At 40.2% G+C, this 24431-nt stretch overlaps 1 protein-coding gene across 1 annotated transcript; it reads right to left on the reverse strand.

Annotated features, from left to right (window-relative positions):
- Positions 1-481: 481 nt before the first annotated feature.
- LOC111912241 (carbamoyl-phosphate synthase small chain, chloroplastic) lies at positions 482-3856 on the reverse strand. Its single transcript, XM_023907964.3, has 11 exons — positions 3639-3856; positions 2882-3043; positions 2661-2781; positions 2477-2565; positions 2311-2371; positions 2156-2223; positions 1947-2075; positions 1741-1850; positions 1298-1645; positions 1020-1185; positions 482-702 (listed from the first exon to the last, which is right to left on the reverse strand). The coding sequence occupies exons 2-11, from the start codon at positions 3018-3020 to the stop codon at positions 653-655; spliced, it is 1281 nt and encodes a 426-aa protein (XP_023763732.1). The 5' UTR covers positions 3021-3043; positions 3639-3856; the 3' UTR covers positions 482-652.
- Between the last annotated feature and the right edge of the window lie 20575 nt (positions 3857-24431).

The following is a 24431-nucleotide window of genomic DNA, read 5'->3' on the forward strand; positions in this document are numbered from 1 at the left end:
TGAAATATATATATATATATATATTAAAAGTGAGGAACTCATTCCTTGGTTTTTAGGTCAGGGAAAGAAAAGTGAAGGAAAATGGAGTATGGCCCACAAAAAATGAGGGAAGCTTCCCAGAAAAGTGAAGGAAAATGGAGTATGGCCCACAAAAAATGAGAGAAGCTTCCCTCCCACACCGTGAATTGGAAGAAGAAGAAACAAATAATACCAAGTGATGATGATTCCTTATTTGCCAAAGAAATTAAACCAAAAAACAATATAATAAATTTATCTTATGTTGAAAAAAAAAAGTCAGCTGACAGTCAACTATAGTCAATAATTGGTGTGCAATGAGCATAAACTAATATCAATGGAACAAAATTTTCAATTTTGTATCAAAAAAAAGGGACATGCTCTTGGAGGGGATCTCTCTTATGTGCAAAAGACATAAATACCCTCATTTTCATTAAAAAGGAAAAAAAAAATTACCTAGGAAAGCTTGTCCGGTCCAATCCAGTCTCATTCAATGTACCAAACACAACTTTGCATACAAAACCAAATAGTTGATGAAATCTTATAAAAAAAGAACATCGGAATCTTAATCCTTGATGGTTTTGCATTAAATAAAAGTCTTCTACTACTTTTTGTCAAGATTTGCATCAACTACAACTCATGTACTTGCCTTTTCCCTTTTCATTAGCTCCATAAAGTCATCAAATACTGCACTCACTCAGATATCAAGTTTATCAGTTGTTTACACAAATAAAAAAGCTAAATGCAAGAAGTAGCAACCAACTTCCATTTATTTGCTTATTGTAGCACCCTACTTTCATTTTTTTTATTATGCCATTGTACTTTCAGTTTTTTTTTCCTTAATATCTGGACGGCATTGTTATAACTGTGTATTTCAAGTACAACCCTGTGATATGAAAAAATGAAAGTAGGATTCCATAACAAACAAAGCAATACAAGTAGAATGATAAGGAATTATTTTTACCAACTTGTGAATGATAAGGAAGAAGGGCATTGAATATTACCAAGGTCTGAATCATGGGGTCCAGGAGAAGCTTCCGGATGGTATTGAAGAGACATGAGCTTTTGTTGAGGGAAGGCAAGACCTGCACAGCTTCCATCATTCAGATTCACATGAGTCACTTCCACTCCATTTGGAAGTGATTCAGGATCAACCGCATAATTGTGATTCTGCAACAAATGTATTCCCCCCATTAAGTTGATAATAGTATTTATTAATAATAATAATAATGATACTAATAATATATATATATATATATATATATATATATATATATAATACCTGGGCACTAATCTCAACACTTCCGTTTCTGAGGTTACGAACAGGATGATTTCCTCCATGATGACCAAATTTCATTTTATATGTCTTCCCACCCAAGGCCTGACCAAGCAACTGATGTCCCATGCAAATTCCAAAAACAGGAACATTTCCGATAATAGCCTTCACTGTCTCAACAGCATATGGTACAGCAGAAGGGTCACCTGGTCCATTGCTGAAAAGTACCCCATCTGGTTTCATTTTAAGAGTCTCGGATGCTGGCCATGTTGAAGGAACAACCGTGATTTTACAACCATAGGATGCCAATCGCCTCAATATATTGTGCTTGATCCCAAAATCATATGCCACAACCTTCATTTTCATTTATAAACAGGGATTTAATAAATTGTTGTGTTTGGAATTGGATGACATTATAGTGATTGGGTCCATTTATAAAAGAAACTCACATGAAAAGCGTCGCCATGTCTTTTGTTGGAGTTAAAATCCCATTCCATATCGGTCTTCCCAACCCATTCATAAGGCTTCTTACAAGAGACAGTAGAAATTAAATCCACACCTGCAGAAAATGTCAAAGGAATTCAGTGACAAAGACTGAATCGTATTTAAACATATATAATGAGGGCATTTTGGTCTTTTAAGATAAGGTCATTACCAACGATATCCCATGTGCGTGACATCTCCAGAAGTTCTTCATCCGTCTTTGATTTTTCTGTGCTCAAGACACCGATCAGACTTCCATCTTCCCGTAACCTCCGGGTTATTGCACGAGTGTCAACATCATCTGTCAATCCACAAATAACAATCAAAACCTATTCCCATGTAAGTTGCAATTAATATGATGAAATAAAAAACAAAACATACATATTCCCATGATGTTCCTTTTTGACAAATAGTCAGAAAGTGATTCCGTGCATCTCCAGTTTGAAGTGCTGTTAGTAATCAAAATTAGTTTAGGTTAAAATAAAATCACTAAACAATGGAGTACAAAGAATGATGATGCATATCATGTAGCATACCTGATACTCAAACTTCTAATTACTAAACCACCCAGGAAGCACTTGATTGATTCTTCATCATCTGTATATAAACATATAACTCTTGTTCAGATCATGATCATGATGATTAAAATCTATTTTAATTGGTATCACCATAGAAAGGTTGTACAAAAGCAAGCTTATTTACCAATATTCACTCCAGTATTGCCAATGTGTGGGTTTGTCATCAAGACAAATTGGCCTGCATAGCTTGGGTCTGTAAGAATTTCTTGATACCTACAGCATATGGATACATATTATTATTCAACAGGTAAAGTGCCAAAAAAAACATGCTTTGTATCTATTTACATGATCATATATCCATATCTCACCCTGTTAATGAAGTATTAAATACAACTTCACCAACTTGAGTCCCAGAAGCACCAAATGATTTGGCCTTCCAGATGGATCCATCTTCAAGCACAAGTCTAGCATCTGAGACCTTCCAAGGAGCTACATAAACCTTCAATTAGCTCAACATATATGACGTTGTTTACAGATTACCAAATTTAGGTCACTGGTAAAATTTTCAACTTGTTTAAAGAAATAATACCAGAAACTGGAACACCCGTGGAGGCAGCACCAGTGGAGCATCTCACAGTGAATGATCTAACTTGTAGTGATTTTGTAGTTGCAGGACTTGAGAGTAAAGACTGATTAGTCACAGAAAGATACATAGCCTTGGTTGCCATTCTTGTTATATTTCACTCACTTGCTACAATATACAAAAATCAAAATCATCAATAAGTAGACAGGTTAACATAAATGGCTGCTCAAACTTACAATAATAAAAAAGAAATGCATATTAGATAGAAGTGAGAAGTTAGCAGATGGTTAACTAACCTTAACATAATTAATCTAATTTTCCTGACATCATCATACATGGATAGTGAATGGCATGTAGATTTCCAAATACAATGCACAAAATCATATATATGTATGACCACACAGACAGCCGAAATGTGCTAATTGATATTGTCAACAAAATAACCAGGAAGTCCATCAAAACTCCGGATTAGCTACTGCTACTGGAAATTACTACTAAAAAATAAAGTTATGCTATTGGAAATTGCTATTGAAAAACTCAGGTTATGCAAATATCAGGAATGGAAAATAGTCAAGTACTCAAGTTAAGCTGCGGGAAATTGTAAACCGAATAAACACAGAGAAGCTTCTGCAAACAAACAAACACAAACACAAAGAAATTTCTAGAAATTGCCACATAAATTTCTACTGATTCTAGCCGGAGATGGAAGGTGACGAGGGTTTCAAGGAGTACAAACAAACAAACACAAAGAAAAAATGCATACCTGCAATCGCCGGAGAAGGTGGGACCTTCGACGACGGTGTGGTGGCGTGGCGTGGCGCGGCTAGTTAAGTGCCGTGGGCGTCGGTATGTTGATGGCTGCCGGGTGGATGGGGATTCTTAACTGATGAAGTGAAGAGCCGAAGACGAAGCCGTCAGGACAAAGAAGGAAGAGCCTAGGGCACACTTTCAGTGTACCAGTGAATTTCTTTTTATACGTATTACCAATAAACTAAACTTTTACCTTTATTATATACGTACGTATCACTATTAAATTTTATTTTTTATTTAAATTTATCAGAGTAATAGGGTACCGGTGTCATGTTTATATGGAAGCCGATACGGATTTTAGTGTCGATGATGTGTTTTTATTCGTTTCATCATTTATATTAAAAAAAAATAAGAATCATTTAATATAAGTATTTATTGTACGTGTATAAAGTATTTGTTTATTTCAGAAAAAAAAAAATTGACTGGATATTCACTATTTGTCAAAAAAATTGTTTTATCGATCCATATATTATACCTCGATGGTTTGTATGATAACCAAAATTTTTGACTACCAATAAAGGAGGGGAATAAGACTTATTAAGGTAATTAACTTTTCGGTATGTTCATATCTGGGTAACTATCTTTTTTTTTTGTACACGTGTAGGTAACAAACTTGTTGGAAGTGTTCACATATGACAATTATGACCTGCTATAGCAGGTTAAATCCTAGATATGAACGCTTTCAACAAGTTCGTTACCTAGATGTGTAAAAAAAAAATAGTTACCCAAATATGAACAAAACGAAAAGTAAAAATTAAATTACACGAATGGTCCCTGTGGTTTGGGAGAATTTGTGTTTTTGGTCCCTAACTTATTTTTTTTAACTTGGATGGTCCCTACTGTTTATTTTTGTTGCGCGTTTGGTCCCTGTCTTACCTAAAAAATACTATTGTCCCCTTATTAACTTATTTTTTAATTAATTTTCTTATTTATGTATTTATTTTTTACATATTCAAAAAATTAACAGACCACACATATTTATATCTCCTCGGATGATCCCTATTGTTTATTTTTTAATTAATTTAATTTTTTAACTCGGATGATTCCTACTGTTTATTTTTGTTACGCGTCTGGTCTCTGTCTTAGCTAAAAATACTATTTTTCCTTTATTAATTTTTTTTAATTAAGTTTCTTATTTATGTATTTATTTTTTATAAAAAAATTAATATACCCCACATATATGTATCTCCTCACCGTAAACCTAAAACCACATTTGAGAAATTTAATTTGGGTCTTACCGGTCACCATCTCATCTCTCATCCTCCCCATCTTCTATTTCTTTTCCATCTTTAGTAACATCGAGGTCTTCACCATCCTTCTTTTTTTTGGTACTTCAACTCTGGCGAACCAACACCATAACCTACTGTCTCTTCATCTTTAATGAGTTGTAGTGTTGATTCGACGGAGTTGAAGGACCGAAAAAAGAAGTGATGATGAAGACGTCGATATCACTAAAGATGGAAAATAAATAGAAGTTGAAAGGATGAAAGATAGGATGGTGAGGAGATACAAATATGTGGGGTTTACTAATTTTTCTTAAATATATAAAGCATAAGTACATAAACAAGAAAATTAATTAAAAAAAATTAATAAGGACATAATAGTCTTTTTAGGTAAGACAGAGACCAAGTTCGTAACAAAATTAAACAGTAGGGACCATCCAAGTTAAAAAATTAAATTAATTAAAAAATAAATAGTAGGGATCATCCGAGGAGATACAAATATGTGTGGTCTATTAATTTTTTTAAATATGTAAAAAATAAATACATAAATAAGAAAATTAATTAAAAAATAAATTAATAAGGGCACAATAGTATTTTTTTAGGTAAGACAGGGACCAAACGCGCAACAAAAATAAACAGTAGGGATCCAAGTTAAAAAAATAAGTTAGGGACCAAAAACACAAATTCTCCCAAACCACAGGGACCATTCGTGTAATTTAATTTTTACTTTTCGTTTTGTTCATATTTGGGTAACTATTTTTTTTGTATACATCTAGGTAATGAACTTGTTTAAAGCGTTCACATCTAGGATTTAACCTGCTATAGCAGGTCATAATTGTCATATGTGAATACTTCCAACAAGTTGGTTACCTACATGTGTACAAAAAAAAAAAATAGTTACCCAGACGTGAACATACCGAAAAATTAATTACTTTAATAAGTCTTATTCCCATAAAGGAGTGATTGTTTACCTAGTCACTTTATTGATTTAGATGACATATGATTACAATGTATTATCATAAGACATACCGATATATATGGCATAGAGACTACCGTTGTTAACATGGACCAAGGTTACTACCGTGCACATTATCCCGACGATTGCACGAGCGGAGCTAGTAAGGGGTAGTGGGTGTTGTGCCCCCTAACTTCATTAAGATTACTGTATTTACCCATTTAAAAACCATTGTCATTTATATGTTTTATTTTTTTCATTTTGTATTACTTGTAATAAAGGTATTGGATATTAATGTTTTGCTATACATTGCATCAGTTATATAATATTTTATTCCATATACAAGTGAGAATACACTATTTACAATTGCTTTTCTTTTAATTATAATATCTGTTTTAGCATATATTGTTAAATTAAAAAGCTTGTACTTACCATAAATATCCAAAACATAGTCCAATAATTTAGAAAGAAATCTATTCTAATAAATAAAGGTTTTTTTATCACATGTCATCTTCTTCTTCATTTGGACACATAATATTTTCTAGAATTTTTAAATTTTATAATTTCTACTTGTCATTTTATTAAATTAAACTTTCACATTTAATATGTAAGGTAATATATATATATATATATATATATATATATATATATATATATATATATATATATATATATATATATATATATATAAAGTATTTATTAGAAATGATTTATATATGTAATGTATTCAATACATTAAAGTCTCATTAATTTTAATAATTCAAAATGTTCTCATAGTTCTTTCTTATGTGTTATGGGAAGAAGTTTGTTGGGTTTTTAATGAACAATTTCAATCTTTCACTATAGTTTTCTATATTAAATTTTAACAATTTCAATCTTTCACTATATAGAGATTTTATTTTTTTATGGTTCTATACTTAATATTAGGTACATAACAGCCACATATTCCCTTTATATATATAAGCCCCCTTTATTCTATGATTTTGGCTCCGCCTCTGGGCGGTCGTGGTAGGTCGACGTCGTTGTCCTTCGTTATCCTGACTACAAAACGCAATGCCCAATAGAGTTGTAACGACCCAAAATACGACCCAAAAATTTTTGTTTTAATATTACTAAAAATCACAACATCAACGTCATATATAATAAAACCATGGAACGAGTAACTCAAAATCATAATAACAGTATTCAAAACAAAGATTGTATCAATCATATTAAAATATCAGAGTAAATTCCCAGGCTAAACTGAAGTTGTGGTGTGTGTCATGCCATCATCCCGAGCTCTTCCCCTTACTGGCAGAAGTACCTGATGCAACATTCCGAGTTCAGGAGTGCAAATTCAGGGTTCAAAGTGAAAATGTGAATGAGAAACTCGGCGAGTCTATGGGTGGACTCGGCGAGTAGGGTCGCGATTCTGGTCGCGTGTTAAGTGGCCAACTCAGCGAGTCGGCGGCTGGACTTAAAGATGCACACAAAAACTAGTTTCACTATTCAAAACCGGATCAGATCGGATTTAAAACCGGATTTTCAATCGGATCCTAATCCTATATTCCAAATCGGATTTGATACCGGATCGTAAACCAGATTCGCTAAAAACCGGATCCAAATCTGCCCCAAATCCGATTAAAACCCACTAAAATCGGTTTAAACCGGTTTCAAATGGGATTAGAATCAGATTCGGATTTTAGTTGGAACCGGATCGGATTTTGACCGGATTCAGATCGGATTTTGACCGGATCGGATTTTTGATGACGTAAGCGAAACCGGATCAGATCGGATCATATTCGGGTTTTGTACATCTCTAGCTGGACTCGGCGAGTTGGTGTTGTGTGGAGAAAACCCTAATTTTGGGGGTTGAGCCCTATATAAAGGACATTATACCCTCTCCCCAGCATCCTTACTCTCCTTTGAAGTCCAGAAAACCCTAATGCGCGTTTGTGAGTGATTTTGAGAGCATTTGAACCTTAGAGAAATGTTTTTGGAAGAGATATTGGAGAGTTAAGAGGCTTGGAGCAAGGGGCTTTGCAAGGATTCGGATTTCCCTTCTGTTGGAGCTTTATTTTGAGGTATTATTTCGTTGCTTGGGCTGTTATTCATCTAGATTCATCATTTTGGAGTTTTTGGAAAGTATAGCTAGTGATATTTTGAGTTTGAAGGTTAGATCTGAGGTTGCCACCTCAGATATGGAATGGAGAAGGTCTAGAGTGCATTAAAGTCCCTGTTCTTGAGTGATTGGTGAATCCATCTTGTTCCAAACCATAACCCTAGAGTGTTATATGCTTAGATCTCCTTGGATTCACGTAAAGTTTGCCACTTTACATGATGGATGGCTTGTATAAGAGTAAATCTATGGATTTGAGACCCTGCATAGCTTGGAAAGCCTCTGTATTGGTTAAGAGCTTGTGGCACTCGGCGAGTCACATGGGTGTACTCGGCGAGTTGCATGAAGATAGGCAGTAACTCGACAAGTTGGAAGAACAAATCGGCGAGTTGGTTGAAGATGGCCTTGGACTCGGCGAGTCTGATCGTGAGGTCCTAACCTCTTCTGGTTGAGCCGTGAGTCAAGGGATGACTCGGTGAGTTGAGTGCGAGGGGCCTCAGAGTTGTGGAACTCGGCAAGTCTCGGGGGTGACTCAGCGAGTTGAGTCGTGATTTGGGAGTTTTCAGAGCAAGGGAACTCGACGAGTCAGCGGGGTGACTTGGCGAGTAGAGTCAGTCAGGAGGTTGACCTTGACTTTGACTTTGACCAAGAGTTGACCAGTTGACTTCCAGGGGCATTTTGGTAATTGTTGGCATTTGTTTTGAGTTCAGTGTTTTGGTTGGCTAGTGGTGGAGATCGTGTCAGTGGTCGGAGCAGATTGGTCTTATCTTTTCAGTCGGCAGTTGCGAGGCGAGTTATCCTCACTATATCGACATGGTATACGACACCAAGGTCGGCCCATTATCGGATTGTAATCTGGGTATCGTTGTTATGTTATTGCTTTGTTATGTTGCACCTTGGTAGTTAGGATGGTATATGTTAGAGACCTGGTTAATGTCGGTATCCTGGTATATAGGATGATGCTATGCTAGTGACCGGTTAGGTCGGTATCCTGGTTAGGATGATGATATGTTATGTGATCTGCTAGATCGGTTTGATTGGATGTGAATTGTTATATGATTGAATGTTTATGTGCACATGGTTGTTGGACTGGGGTTGGGTTGAGGCGGGTCCTACTTTATGTTGTAGGCCAACATACCCAAAGTGGACCGGTTATCCCGAAGGCCCGTCGAGCGGTCCGGATAGGCTGTAGGCCCCAAGAGAGCGGACCAGACGTACCGAGGCTCGGAGAGTGGACCAGGCCGACTGAAGGCCTAGTGCGGGCGGACCAGTCATATTGTAGACTCAGAGAGTGGACCAGGTGGATTGAAGGCCCGGTGCGGGCAGACCAATCACACTGTAGACTCGATGTATATAGCTAGACTCGGAGGGTGGACCAGGTGGACTGAAGGCCCGGTACGGCGGACCAGTCACACAGTAGACCCGAAGTGCATGGCTGTTATGTGTTCTGTTATGATATGGCATGTTGTGCGTGTATGGTATATGTGGTTGGTATTTTGGGGGTATCTCACTAAGCTTTCGGGCTTACAGTTGTGGTTTAATGTTTTGCAGGTTCTTCAGGAGACCGTGGCAAGGCAAAGGCGTGATCGTACCACTCCTCATGATTATGTTTTATGATGTGGTTCTGGGAAGACTCTGATAATAATTGTATTGAAAACCTTTTTGTAATAACTTTATGAAACTGGGTTGTTTTTGAAAAGTTTAAATTGGTTGAAATTTTTAGAGTGTTACAAGTTGGTATCAGAGCCTTGGTTTGAGTGAATTGGAGGAACATCCGTGTGAATCCAGTCTCAAATCAAGGAGAGTTTTCAAAAGAGAATTTAAAATGGTTTTCAAAATGAGTAAAAGAGGACGCGGGTGTACGATCAGTCGAAGCCAGTAAGTAACCCCAAAATACCATACATGATATTTGTTTTTGAGCTATGATAGAACAACATGCTAGTACTAGGCTAGGGATCTTCAGGATTTCATGATAATGTTGCCTGATTTATGATGTCTGCTAGCCTAGGGTTTCTTCCGTGGGAGATTTCCAATGTTCCTTTAGGAGTGAGGATTGAGTGCTTGTTATATATGTTCTTCACTAGGGTGTTGTGGTGATACTTGATACAAATATTGGTAGATGTGGAAGGTAGTATGGACCCGTACTACTGAAAGCACATGACCCATACGCGTATCAAAGAAACCAAAACCTCTAGGGTTGGGTTGGGGGTTGGTTCCCGAGTTGGTGGGAAGTATATGAGATCTTGCGGTGTTTTTCAGTATGGTGGTTACGAGACATGCTGGGAGCAGATCCGGGTCAGGATCGGGAGCAGGAGAGGGCGGTCAGGGTAGGTCAGTACCACCCGAGGTTATTGGTCAGATGAGCACGAACGAGTTGGATGCTAGGATTCGTGAGATCCTGCATGATGAGGTTGTTGCGTTGTTCCTGGCCGAGTTGCCAGAACTGTTTGGGTCGATCAAGACCGCTATGGTTGAGTATTTTGATGAGCGTTATGCAGCTCTTACGGAGACGGCTGCCGCGGCGGCTACAGCGGCAGGGGGAGGAGCCGGTAGAGGTTTTCAGTATCGGGACTTCGATAATACGAAGCCCCCTACCTTCGATAGGGTTCAGGATCCGATTGTTGCTATGAGATGGTTGTCGGACGTGGAGGGGTGTTTCTTCACGTGTTTATGCCCTGCTGATCAGAGGGTGAGGTGTGCTCTGAACCTGTTGAGGCTCGGGGCGAAGGATTGGTGGAGATTGACCACGGGATCATATTCGGATGCGCAAAGGGCTGCGGTTTCTTGGGATCAGTTCCAGGAGATGTTTAGCACTCGTTACGTTCCACGGGTTGAGAGAGAGAGGTTGGCTCAGGAGTTCCTGGAGCTGAAGCAGGATTCGGAGTCGGTGACGGAGATCACCAGGATGTTCACTGAGAGGGCGATGTTTTGCCCTGAGTTTGCTTCGGAGCAGACTCAGATGTCCCGATATCTGAGTATGCTCAAGAGGGATATCAGGCAGTTTGTGTTTACGCAGAGGTGCGAGACCTTGTTAGAGTTGTAGGAGGCCGCCAGGTGGCGTGAGTTGGAGATTGAGTTGCAGTTGAGAGAGCAGAGGCAGGCCCCGGCACAGTCGCAGCCGGCGCCGAAACGGTCCAAGACCGTTGATTCTAGATTGGGAGATCAGAGCAGCCACGCTTGTGGGAAGTATGGGAAGGGTCACACCGGAGTTTGTAGGTCCGGTGGTGCATGCCGCAAGTGCGGAAAGGAGGGGCATTATGCGAGGGATTGTCGGCAGACAGCCCCAGTTCAGGATTTGAGGATTTGTTATCATTGCCATCAGTTTGGACACTTGAGGGTCAACTGTCCACAGCTTGTTGCAGGACCGTTGCAGGCTCCAGCATCGGCCACTTTGAGGATTACGGGTGGAGTGGAGCCCCCAAGGGCTCAGGGTCGTGCTTTTCCGCTTACAGCGGAGGAGGTCAGGGCAGTGTCGGATGCAGCTGCGGGTATGTTTCTTTCTTGATGTCTTGTTATCTTGTGATTATTATGGAGTATTGTATTTCTTCTAGTCTCGTTGTGTGATTTTTGGTATTGTATTCGTTGTTCCTTGAGGGTTATGGTATGGTTAAGGGTTTAGTGATGGGAATTTCGTTGGTTATCATTCATGAGGATTATTAGTGGGAAATCCGTCTATTGGTCTGAATGTCGGGGAGCATCTGCATTCTGTGGAGTGGTTAGCTGAAGGACGGGTCTCTTTCAAGCCCGAGATGATCAGTGTTGATATGTAATTTTGTGAAGGTTGCTCGTTCTAATGAGAATCAGTTCGTGTGTAAGGGATTGTGTTGTGTAGGGTTGTTAAGGGAGGTCGGCGATGGCGACCGGTGGTTGATAGTCAGTGCTCTAAGTGGGGAGAATTGGAAATTCTCCGGAAGATCGATAAGCATGAGTAGTCGATTAGCTGTTTGGGGATTCAGTAGCGGTTCGGTCAGCCAAGAGTGTAGGCTGGTATGAGCAAGTGACAGGCAGACGGGGCGGGATACAGACCAAGGGATTTGTGAGAAAGGGTGATTGATTGTGGAAGGCCTGGGATCAGGCCGGGTTTGAGTATGTAGGATGGAGTCAGAGTTCGGAGCCCCTAGAGGGCTAGAACAATATGCATGGGAGAGTTTTTCCTAGAGGGATAATTCGGGATTTTGGATGCTAGTTGAGCGGATCGGATAGACTGAAGGCCGGTGGGCGTACCAGTCAGGCCGAAGGCTCGGAGGACGGTCCAGACAGGCTGAAGGCCCTGGAGGGCGGTCCAGACCTGCTGAAGGTTCTGAGAGTGGTCCAGATTGGCTGAAGGCCTGGTAAGGCGGTCCAGTCATGCTGAAGACTCTGCATGTGTTGATAGATCTGTGTGAGGAGATGGAAGGAGTATGTTGCGATGTGATAGCATCAGAAGGTCTGGCCCCGGGTATTGATCATGATTAGTGGAAGGTAGTGCATGGACTCGAGAGTCTTTGTGAGCAGTCAGAGCATGTTTGGTGCATGGGATATCGGTTATGCTATAAGGGAAAGGAATGTAGCTCCGAGAGGGAGTGTAAGTTCACGGAAGTGAAATCAGTAGTGCGGGGGTATGATTGGGGTGTTCCAAATTATGGTCATTGAGCAGTGTGTTTGCGGCAGTGGTATGGAATCACATCCGGGTTGGATGTCAGCTGAGGTCACGGAAGGAATTCTGAGGGTGTAGAGTCGAGTTCAGGAGTACAAGTTCAGGGTTCAAAGTGAAAATGTGAATGGGAAACTCGGTGAGTCCATGGATGGACTCAGCGAGTAGGGTCGCGATTCTAGTCGCATGTTAAGTGGCCAACTCGGCGAGTCGGCGGCTGGACTCGGCGAGTTGGTGCTATGTGGATAAAACCCTAATTTCGGGGGTTGAGCCCTATATGAAGGACATTATACCCTCTCACCAGCCTCCTTACTCTCCCTTGAAGTCCAGAAAACCCTAATGCGCGTTTGTGAGTGATTTTGAGAGCATTTGAACCTTGGAGAAGTGTTTTTGGAAGAGATCTTGGAGAGTTAAGAGGCTTGGAGCAAGGGGCTTTGCAAGGATTCGGATTTCCCTTCTGTTGGAGCTATCTTTTGAGGTATTATTTCGTTGCTTGGGCTGTTATTCATCTAGATTCATCATTTTGGAGTTTTTGGAAAGTATAGCTTGTGATATTCTGAGTTTGAAGGTTAGATCTGAGGTTGCTACCTCAGATCTAGAATGGAGAAGGTCTAGAGTGCATTAAAGTCCCTGTTCTTGAGTGATTGGTGAATCCATCTTGTTCCAAACCATAACCCTAGAGTGTTATATGCTTAGATCTCCTTGGATTCATGTAAAGTTTGCCACTTTACGTGATGGATGGCTTGTATAAGAGTAAATCTATGGATTTGAGACCCTGCATGGCTTGGAAAGCCTTTGTATTGGTTAAGAGCTTGTGGCACTCGACGAGTCACATGGGTGTACTCGGCGAGTTGCATGAAGATAGGAAGCAACTCGACAAGTTGGAAGAACAACTCGGCGAGTTGGTTGAAGATGGCCTTGGACTCGGCGAGTCTGGTTGTGAGGTCCTAACCTCTTCTGGTTGAGACGTGAGTCGGTGAGTCAAGGGATGACTCGGTGAGTCGAGTGCGATGGGACTCAGAGTTGTGGAAATCAGCGAGTCTCGTGGTGACTCGGCGAGTTGAGTTGTGATCTGGGAGTTTTCAGAGCAAGGGAACTCGACGAGTCAACGGGGTGACTCGGCGAGTAGAGTCAGTCAGGAGGTTGACCTTGACTTTGACTTTGACCAAGAGTTGACCAGTTGACTTCCAGAGGCATTTTGGTAATTGTTGGCATTTGTTTTGAGTTCAGGGTTTTGGTTGGCTAGTGGTGGAGACCGTGTCAGTGTTCGGAGCAGCTTGGTCTTCTCTTTTCAGTCGGCAGTTGTGAGGTGAGTTATCCTCACTATATCGACAGGGTCTACGGCACCAAGGTCGGCCCATTATCGGATTGTAATCCGGGTATCGTTGTTATGTTATTGCTTTGCTATGTTGCATCCTGGTAGTTAGGATGGTATATGTTAGAGATCTGGTTAAGGTCGGTATCCTAGTATATAGGATGATGCTATGCTAGTGACCGGTTAAGTCGGTATCCTGGTTAGGATGATGATATGTTATGTGATCTGCTAGATCGGTTTGATTGGATGTGAATTGTTATATGATTGAATGTTTATGTGCACATGGTTGTTGGACTGGGGTTGGGTTGAGGCGGGTCCTACTTTGTGCTATATGCCAACATACCCAGGCGGACCAGTTATCCCGAAGGCCCAGCGAGCGGTTCGGATAGGCTGTAGGCCTCAAGAGGGCGGACCAGACGTACCGAGGCTCGAAGAGTGGACCAGGCCGACTGAAGGCCCAGTACGGGCGGACCAGTCATACTGTAGACTCAGAGAGTGGACCAGGTGGATTGAAGGCCCGGTGCGGGCGGACCAATCACACTGTAGACTCGATGTATATGGCTAGACTCGGGAGGGTGGACCAGGTGGACTGAAGGCCCGGTATGGCGGACCAGTCACACAGTAGACCCGAAGTGCATGGTTGTTCTATGTTCTGTTATGATATGACATGTTGTGCGTGTATGGTATATGTGGTTGGTATTTTGGGGCTATCTCACTAAACTTTCGGGCTTACGGTTGTGGTTTAATGTTTTTCAAGTTCTTCAGGAGACCGTGGCAAGGCAAAGGCGTGATCTTACCGCTCCTCATGATTATGTTTTATGATGTGGTTATGGGAAGACTCTGATAATAATTGTATTGAAAACATTTTTGTAATAACTTTATGAAACTGGGTTGTTTTTGAAAAGTTTAAATTGGTTGAAATTTTTAGAGTGTTACAACCGAAACCAAAACTGAAACTGTAAGCACAAAGCTTAGTGAGCTCCCCCAAACTACCACATACCATACAATAACATATAATGCACATATTGGGCCTTACCCACTGCATCGGACCGAAGTCCGGAAACTGCATCGGACCGAAGTTCGAAACTAACTGCATCAGACCGAAGTCCAGAATTGATTGCATCGGACCGAAGTCCGAAATTGACTGGGACCTTGTCCCCTGCATAGGACTGAAGTCCGGAACTAACTGAATCATAACATAGCATAACATATCAACTTGCATGAACACATATACTACATACTGCATCGGACCAGGGTCCGGAACACAATACACAAAACATGCTTGAATCACAAAGACATCAAGCAATCTAACTACTGCATCAGACCAAGGTCCGAAACTACTGCTAACTAAACGGGCCGACATTGTGGCCGTAGACCCGTTCCTACTGGAAGGAAACTCACCTCGTAATGCTGACTGCTGAACACCTGAATAAGGAATCCCTGACTGCTGCTTCCCGGCTATCATGTACATATAAAATACTTAATCAGAATAGGGATTTTTCTATGGGTAAAATGACCATTTTACCCTTGCTATGGTGTGGGTCACAAACCAAACCCTTAATTCCTTCATAGCCCTCCAATGGCCCACTAATGGCCCAATTTTCTACATTGGGCCCAAATCTCTTTATTGGGCCTTACCCTAGGCCCAAGACCTATACTTGGCCCATATTTACTGACTTCTGATGGCCCCTAAGGCCCAAAGACTCTAAGTCCAAAGCACAGCCCACACCGAGGCCCAAATGCTCAAAGCCCAAACTGGCAGTGTACGCGGGGCGTACCTCTAGGTACGCTGAGCGTATTGGCTGCTGGCTTGTACGCCGTGCGTACCTCCTCGTACGCCCAGCGTACAACCCTGTTAATCCAACTTCCTATTAAGTGCTTAATCTGTTGATTCAGAAGCTACAAATTCAGATCCACATCTTATTCTATGTCCTAAACCATAAAGTTGCTTACTTGATGGCTTGGATGACTCAAAAAGGCTCAAACTTCAAAAAGTAATGTCCTAACTCCATAGAAATGGCTAGATCTCTTGCATGGCCTCATGCAAACCTCCAAGATCGAAACTTTATTGCTAAGAAGGTGATTTGAGCCTAAAGGGTGGCAATCCCAAGCTCAAAAACGAATCTTCGTGATCAAGGTCCAACCTTTGGACCTAAAGATGACCAAAACTTCAATAACTTTAGATCTAGCACATGAGGAAGAAAGTTCAGTGCTTTATACCTCTTTTGGTTGCCAAATGAAGAAATGATCCCAGATCCTTGAACTCAAGATACTCAAGTTCTCCTTCTTCCACTTCTCTTATTCTTCTTCCCAACTTTTCTTCACAAAAATGAGCCCAAAAGATCAACCACACACAAACAAGGAGAAAGGGACGAACTAGGGTTTTCTGGGAGTGAATGATATGTGAGGAGGCCAAATGGGAGGCTATAATGGGGTTTAAATACGTCTCAAACCCTAAAATTAGGGTTTTGCCACCTGGCCGCGTACGCTGGGCGTACCTCTAGGTACACTGTGCGTACGCCTCTCACAACCCGCGCATACTAAAGGCACTACGCCCCGCGTACGGCTTATGGGCAGCTTACATCTCGGCCCAATAATCATGAAGGTCCAATTCAATCCAAGATGTCAATTTCCAATCATAGCCTAATTAAAATTCAAGAAATTAAATTAATTATTACCTCAAAAGTTGATCGTTACAATGGCTATTTCCCTTGTTGACCGTTTGTCAAATTTTTAAAAATTGATTTTTTTCTAAAATAACATTTTTTACATATCAATTTTACCTATAAATACATTCTTCCAAGTTCCAACTCTTATTTCTTACACCATTCTTTTCTCATTCTATATACAAAATACACACAATATTTCCACAACCAAAACCGTGGATCCCAGCCAAAACACCCCCCCCCCCCCCCTCAAACTTTAGAAATCGCAAACCCGATAACGCTTTTGCATTAGACACAACCCCCCGCCAATTCCCGACCACGGAATCACCTCAAGGTGGTTTTGTCAATTTGTTTCAAACTGATTTCACTATCAAACAAATAACACTTTTCCAACAACAATATAAAGCTTTCCCGACCTTCTAATAACAACTTCAACAATATCAAGTTTTCCAACAATTTCAACCACAAACATCACAATCGCCGGATTTTGTTTCGGAAACTCAACCTTCATCACCACCTCAACCTAAAAAGAAAAAAGGAAAAAAAATCGGACCGACCCAACACCACACAAGAAAGGGTCCCATGGACAAAAGAGGAAGAAGAAAAGCTAGTTGGGGCATGGATTTGGCTTCCTAATACCCAACCAAATGAGACAGTCAAACGTTCGATTGTTTTTGGGAGAAAGTCCGTGCGGTGTTTTATGAGCTAACAGGAAGTGAAAGCTGAAATCCCGATCAAATTAGCTCGAAGTGGCACGATATTCGACTAAAATGCATCGAATTTGAAGGAATTCACAACAACCTCCTAAACATACGAAAAAATGGGTCAAACGATCTTGATGTCTTGAAGGTGGCTTTGGATCAATTTGAAAAAATGACACCAACCGCCAAAGCTTTTATGTATGTGAAACCTTCGTTAAAGTTGAAAGATGCTCCAAAATGGAAAGAGCAAACAGAAGGAAGTTCATAATTTTCTGGTTGAAAGTGTTCAAGAAACCCCAATGTAAGGTATCAACGATCGGACGGGCAAACACATTTCTACATCAACGATGATCCGCTCGATTTTAAAAACGAGCAACCTCTTTGTCAGCATGTTGGAAGAAATAAAGCAAAAAAAGCGGCTTCAACGGCTTCAAGATCAAGTGTTATGGATCAATTTGGAGAGAAATTTAATTGTTATGTGCATGTTCAAGAAACGAAGGCGGAGATGTCGAGTCAAATAGAACAAAAAATGATAAAAAGACAGAAAGACAAACGGTGATTCAAACAAAAATTGATATGAAAATATTGAAAATGAAAGCGGACGACCTTGAAGGTGAAGATTTGGAGTTATTTCTCGCGATAAAGGAGTTCGTTTGAGTCCGACATAGGAATAAGAGATACTTTTTTTAGTTAAGCTTGATAATTTTATGTTTTTTATTTTTAGTGTTATTTTATTTTTTATTTTAATTAATGTAGTTTTTATTTTTAATGTTATTCTTATTTTTTATTTTAATTAATGTAATTTGGTATTTTAAATTAATTAAAACTGATATTTTTCTAATAGAAATATATATGATTTTTATGTATTTTTTTATTTAAAATTAATTAAAAAATGAGGTGAATTGGTGTGTTTAGTATATGTATCTCATGGTTAAGTAAGGGATGTGGTACAATTTTTACCAATGGTAAAAAGGTGTCACATAAACGCCACCTAAGCCCTTGCAGTTTTTATATCTTTTTTTACCTACGAGGTGGGGTGTGCTGATGTTTTTAAATTTTACCTACCAAATTTTCCTTTTTTTTAAAAAAAAAATCTAAATAATTACATAAACATAAAAATAAACACTAATTAAAATAACATAACATTTCATAAATTGAAATCATTACATTTAATTTAACAATCATAATACGAAAATTAATTAACTAACTTAATAAAATATTTCAGTCCGAATATTCACCGCGTCGTAGGTTGGATTTATTCTTCTTCTTCTTCTTCTTCTTCTTCTTGTACGGTATCCATAATTATTTCCCATGATTTCACAAAAGTTTGACCAACGGTTAGCAACAACTTACAATTTTTTAATGGATTTATCATTTTTGTGAGATGGTTTTTTAGAAAATGTATGTAAATGTATAATATACGTTTGAGCAAATATGTTTTGGTTTAGGTTTAAGTGAATATGTTTTGGTTTAGGTTTGAGTGAATATGTTTTGGTTTATGTTTATATATAGTGGCAAGGAAGGAAAAATGAAAAATTAATAAATTAATAAATTAAATAAGGTAGCAACGGTCACAAACGGGCAAAAAAAACTCCAACGTTCACTTTTCAAACTTTCACCATCGGTGGTATCTTATCACCGGTAATTCACCAGCGGCGAAAAAATAGGAGAGGTGCGGTGTTCACGACCGGTAAAACAGTCCAAGTCATTCTATCGACGGTGATATCAACACGATACCGTTTAGTCTTAGTGGTAGGGAGTGTGGTGATGACATGACACCACCACTATAATGGTTAGTGGTGGGTATAACGAATATACTAAGTATAGGTTATCAAACTAAAGGGTAAGGTCATTTTTCTACCAATGCTAAAATGGTGCAACATAGACGTCAAATAAGATTTCATCATTTTTATCAATAATCATGGTGTGGTGATGAATATACCTATGACTTTTTTTTTAATTTTAAAAATAAAATTTGCTTAAAATAAAAAATTGCATTCATATTAGTTAAATAACTAGAAATTTCATTTAAAACCGAGAACGTGCATATAGAGAACATCCAAATCTGACTTCGTTAAAGTAAGTTATGATTTTTTCTAAGATTTAGCGTAGCAATGTACAACTCGGAAATCAAATTTTAGACTGATCGATTATTAGTCGACACAATCTAAACGATAATTAAAGATCTCATCAATAGAATATCAACGATATAAATACAGCCGAAAACGGACGTCGGGTGATGAAGTTATGATTTTTGAACAGACTTTACATGTCTAAGCCTGTTAAAATATAACTTTAAAAACAAAGTCAAAATTAGCCAACAGAGTCTAAATGAAAGTTGTAGATCACGTTGCTACCTACGCGTGAATATAAAGAACGTAAAAAACGAAGTTTGTATGCAAAAGTTACGGATTTTAGAAGATAATTAATTTTTGGAGTAAACAAACGAGTGACACATGGCAATATCTGGGCCACACTTTCTTCCCCATGGCTTGGCACCTGATCGCGACATGTGGCATGAGTATGCACAACATAACATACAGTACACCCTGCGTACGCCCCGCATACCCGGTGCTAACAGCCTATAAATAAAATACATTTTCACTCTTTTTCTCACATATCTTCAACCATTTCTCTCACAAACACCACCAAAGCCTCTAATCCTTTTCCTAGCACCTATTAGGTGTTAGTAGCGAGTCCTGGAGCAGTAGAAGGCCTCGAGAATAAGAGCTTTCGGCTCAGAAGTAATGCCCACGCAGAGCTCAGTTTCTCGTTAAACCCCCATGTAAGTGAGTTATGCTTACCATAGTTTAAATATAACATATGTTTAAGTTCATTATCGTTATTATGAACATATAACACAAGATTTATCAGTGATTCAAATTCATTATACTAATTGATCTACTTACGGGAGAGGTGTCTATAATGGTCATGTTGGCTTGGTTGTTGGATTTTAGAAAGACTATACACCGAAATGGTCCTGCCTCCCAATTGTCATGTCTGGTTGATCCTTACTTGATAGATCATGAAGTAGACTTTGGATTAATGATGAATCTAGACTAATAATTAGTCGCAACAAATATCATATTAAAACTTAGTGATAATGATACTAGGTTACGTCAAAGGAAAAGACAATTACTAGAAGCGAAACGCTGTCCAAATTTCAAATTGTCACTTTAACATGTGAGTGCATAGTTACTTTCATCTTACACATAGATATGAAGTATTTAACATTAATACATGTTATATGTGTTTATTATTTGTGTTCATTATAGCTATGCTAAATAAACGATTTATACACGTTTTACTTGATTTAAGTTGAGTATGTATTTTTATACATATAAATACATTAGGTAAAGATAGGTATATGAAAGATGATACGAATGTTGAGAGATGAAAGGTGATATAGATGTTGAGAGGTGAAAGATGATGAGAACTGTAACATCCCAAGTTCTGATGCAGGAGTTCAGGGGTGCTAGGTGTAAATAAAGGAGCAGACTCGACGAGTAGGTGTCTTAACTTGTCGAGTCGGAGCGGGTGTTAGGGCACGTATTAAGTGACCAACTCGACGAGTCGACGGCTGGACTCGACGAGTTGGTGCTGGAAAGAGAAAACCCTGAAATATAGGGTTTGCACCCTATTTAAAGGATCGTATGTCCTCACCTCAGCCCCTTTACTACCTCTTGACGGCCAGAAGTAACCCTAAACGACCCAAGCCCCATTTGTGAGTGAAAGAAGGCAGAAAGTGTGTTTTGAAGCAATTGTAAGAAGAAGGCTAGGAGGATTTGATCATAGAAGAGTTGGAGGATTCGACTCTTTTGTTGTGGGAATAAGTTTGAACGTAACAAGTTGATACCTTGACTCTATTGCATTTAGAACTATTCATGAATGAGATTTGGGGGCATTTTAGCATGTTTAGGATCTATTTCGGGTATTGAGTTCGGATCTATGGTTACAGCTCCAGATCTAGACTTGTCTTCGTCTAAGAAGTAATAAAGTATCAGCCTTTGGATTGGTTGTGAAGCATTCTTGTCTTAAACCCTAGCCCTAGCTTGATTTGGGCCATTAGCACTTTGTATTCATGTAAAGTTTGCAACTTTATGTGAGAATCAGGCCTTGGGAGGATGGATCTGTAAACTGGAGTCATTGCATGGCTTAAAAAGCCACTATATGGATGAGGGAGTGTAGGGACTCGGCGAGTCGCTTGGTAGACTCGTCGAGTCACATGAACATAGGCATGAACTCGGCGAGTCCCATGAAGATTGCCTAAAACTCGACGAGTCAGTAGGATGGCTCAGCGAGTCCGTTAGATTTTTCCCCATCATAAGATGCATGTGGACTTATCGAGTTGGAAGAGAGAAGCTCGACGAGTGGCCATTGAGTTTCAGTCGCGAACCGTGGGAACTCGACGAGTCACTTTGGTGACTCGGCGAGCAGACAAGTATTAAGAGGAACTCGGCGAGTTGCCAAGGGCACTCGACAGGTTTAGGTCAACATGGACTGTTGACCTTGATAGTTGACTTTGACTTTGACCATGGGTTGACCGTTTTGACTTTTAAGTATAATTGGTATGCAGATATCTATGAATTGGATCATTGGTGGTTATAGGTGTTAGACTTTGGGGCAGTGTTTCTGGAGCGTGATTTTTGTGGTTCAGTTTGACATTGCAAGGTGAGTTATCCTCACTATATTAATAGGGTCTACGGCACCAAGGCCGACCCTTTCTCAGATCGTACACTTGTATTGGTTTAATATGCTTATTGATATGTTAGATCGGCGTCCTGGTAATTAGGACGGTATTATGTTAGTGACCTGGTTTAGGTCGGTATCCTGGTTAGGATGATGTTGTGCTATGCGATCTGTTAGATCGGTTGTTTTGTCTATGTACTGTTATGTGATTATCTGTTATATGTGCACAAGGTTGTTTGTTTGGGGTTGGGTTGAGGCGGGTCCTGCTTTGTGATGTAGGCCAACATACCCAGGGCAGACTGGATATACTACAAACCCAGAAGGGTACATTGTCAGGCCGAAGGCCCAACGAGCGGTCCGGATAGGCTGCAGGCCCGAGAGGGCGGTCCAGACGTGTCGAGGCTCGGAGAGTGGACCAGACAGACTGAAGGCCCGGTGCGGGCGGTCCAGTCGTACTATAGACTCATGGAGTGGACCAGGTGGACTGAAGGCCCTGTGCGGGTGGACCAGCCACACTATAGACTCGAGATGCATGGTTGTTCTATATTTGATATATAATATGGTTTTGGTATATTGAAGTTGGTATTTTGGGGGTAACTCACTAAGCCTTCGAGCTTACATTTATCGGTTATTGTTTCAGGTTTGGCGGATGACCGCGGGAAGGTGAAAGCATGACCATACACTTTCCTTGATTTATGTTTATGATTTTTGAGAACTCTGATATGAAACTGTTTGTAAACCTTTTTGTAATAACTATTGGCATTTTAAATGTTTTTGAAAAGTTTTAAATTGGCTGGAATTTTATGGGTGTTACAAGTTGGTATCAGAGCCTTGGTTTGAGTGAATTAGAGGAACACTCGTGTGAATCCAGTCTAAAATCAAGGAAAAAGATTTTTAAAATGATTTCAAAATGGCTTTCAAAGTAAGTAAAGGAGGATGCCGAGTGTACGATCAACCGGAGCCAGTAAGTAGACCCCAAAATACCATACAAGTTATTTGATTATGTGATATGTTAGAACAACATGCTAGTACTAGGATAGGGATCATCAGGAATTGCATGATAGAATTGTCTGATTACATGATGCCTGCTAGCCTAGGGTTTCCTTTATAAGAAATTGACATCATTACTGATTTACTGTAGTTACGTGTGTATGCATCACAGCTGTATATAATTAAGATCGTATAGCCTGAGAATGTTTGATTCGGCCTTATGTTCTGTTCTTATTGGTTATGGCTTAGGGTAGGATTGGATATTCGAAAGTCTATAGGGTCCAACGTTATGTATGGCTAGCATACACTAGTGTTATAGGGGTTGGTGGAAGTTTCATGGATGGGTGGGTAGTGAGAGGTCGGGAGGCCAAATATGTGATATTTAGTATTCCTCTAGGAGTGAGGAATGAGTGCTCGCAATGTCTTGTATATGGTTAGGGTGTTGTGGTGATACTTGAGACAAATATGGGTAGGTGTGGAAGGTAGTATGGGCCCGTACTACTGAAAGCACATGACCCATACGCGTAGCAAGGAAATCACAACCCCTGGGGTTTTTGGTAGGGAGTTGGTTCCTGGATTGTTATGAGGAGCATCTGATGTTTTTGGTATGTTTTCAGCATGGTGGTTACATGGCGATTCGTGATTGGATCCGGGTCAGGATCAGGAGAGGGCGAACAGGAGGCACCGACAGCGCCCGAGACTATCGGCCAAATGAGGCCAGATGAGATGGATGACAGGATTCGGGAGATCCTGCATGATGAGGTTGCAGCTATGTTCTGGGCTCATTTGTCAAAGATGTTTGGGTCAATCAAGACCGCTATGGTGGAGTATTTCGATTATTGTTATGCAACCCTTACTGAGGCGGTTGCCGCGGCAGCCATAACAGCTGTATCAACGGCAGGGGTGGGAGCTGGTCGAGTTTTTCAGTACCGGGATTTCGATAACACGAAGCCCCCGACATTTGATGGTACACAGGATCCGATCGTGGCTATGAGGTGGTTGTCAGACATGGAGGGATGTTTCTTCACATGTTCTTGTCCTGCTGACCAGAAGGTCAGGTGTGCTATGAACCTGCTGAGGTCCGGAGTAAAGGATTGGTGGAGGTTGATTACGGGATCATATTCGGTCGAGCAGCGTGCTGCGGTTACTTGGGATCGATTTCGGGATATGTTCCGTACCCGTTAGTCCCACGAGTTGATTGGGAGAGGCTAGTGCATGAGTTCTTGGATCTGCGTCAGGATTCAGAGTCGGTCACGGAGATCACTTGCATGTTTACTGAGAAGGCAATGTTTTGCCCTGAGTTTGCTTCGAAGCAGGCTCAGATGACCCGATATTTGAGTATGCTCAAGACAGATATCAGGCAGTTCGTGTCCACGCAGAGATGTGATACCTTGTTGGAGTTGCAGGAGGCCGCCAGGCGGCGTGAGCTTGAGATTGAGTTACAACTGCAAGAGCAGAGGTAGGCCCCGTTACAGT

Source organism: Lactuca sativa, chromosome 2 (genome assembly GCF_002870075.4).
Source record: "Lactuca sativa cultivar Salinas chromosome 2, Lsat_Salinas_v11, whole genome shotgun sequence".
Lineage (NCBI taxonomy): Eukaryota > Viridiplantae > Streptophyta > Magnoliopsida > Asterales > Asteraceae > Lactuca > Lactuca sativa.

Excerpts from the sequence above, each read along its gene's own strand:
- LOC111912241 (XM_023907964.3), bottom strand. The coding sequence starts at position 3,020 with ATGGCAACCAAGGCTATGTATCTTTCTGTGACTAATCAGTCTTTACTC. Across the intron at positions 2,076-2,155 it reads AAGGAACATCATGGGAATAT|ATGATGTTGACACTCGTGCA; the intron begins GTATGTTTTGTT and ends GTGGATTGACAG. Across the intron at positions 1,851-1,946 it reads ACGCACATGGGATATCGTTG|GTGTGGATTTAATTTCTACT; the intron begins GTAATGACCTTA and ends CATTTTCTGCAG.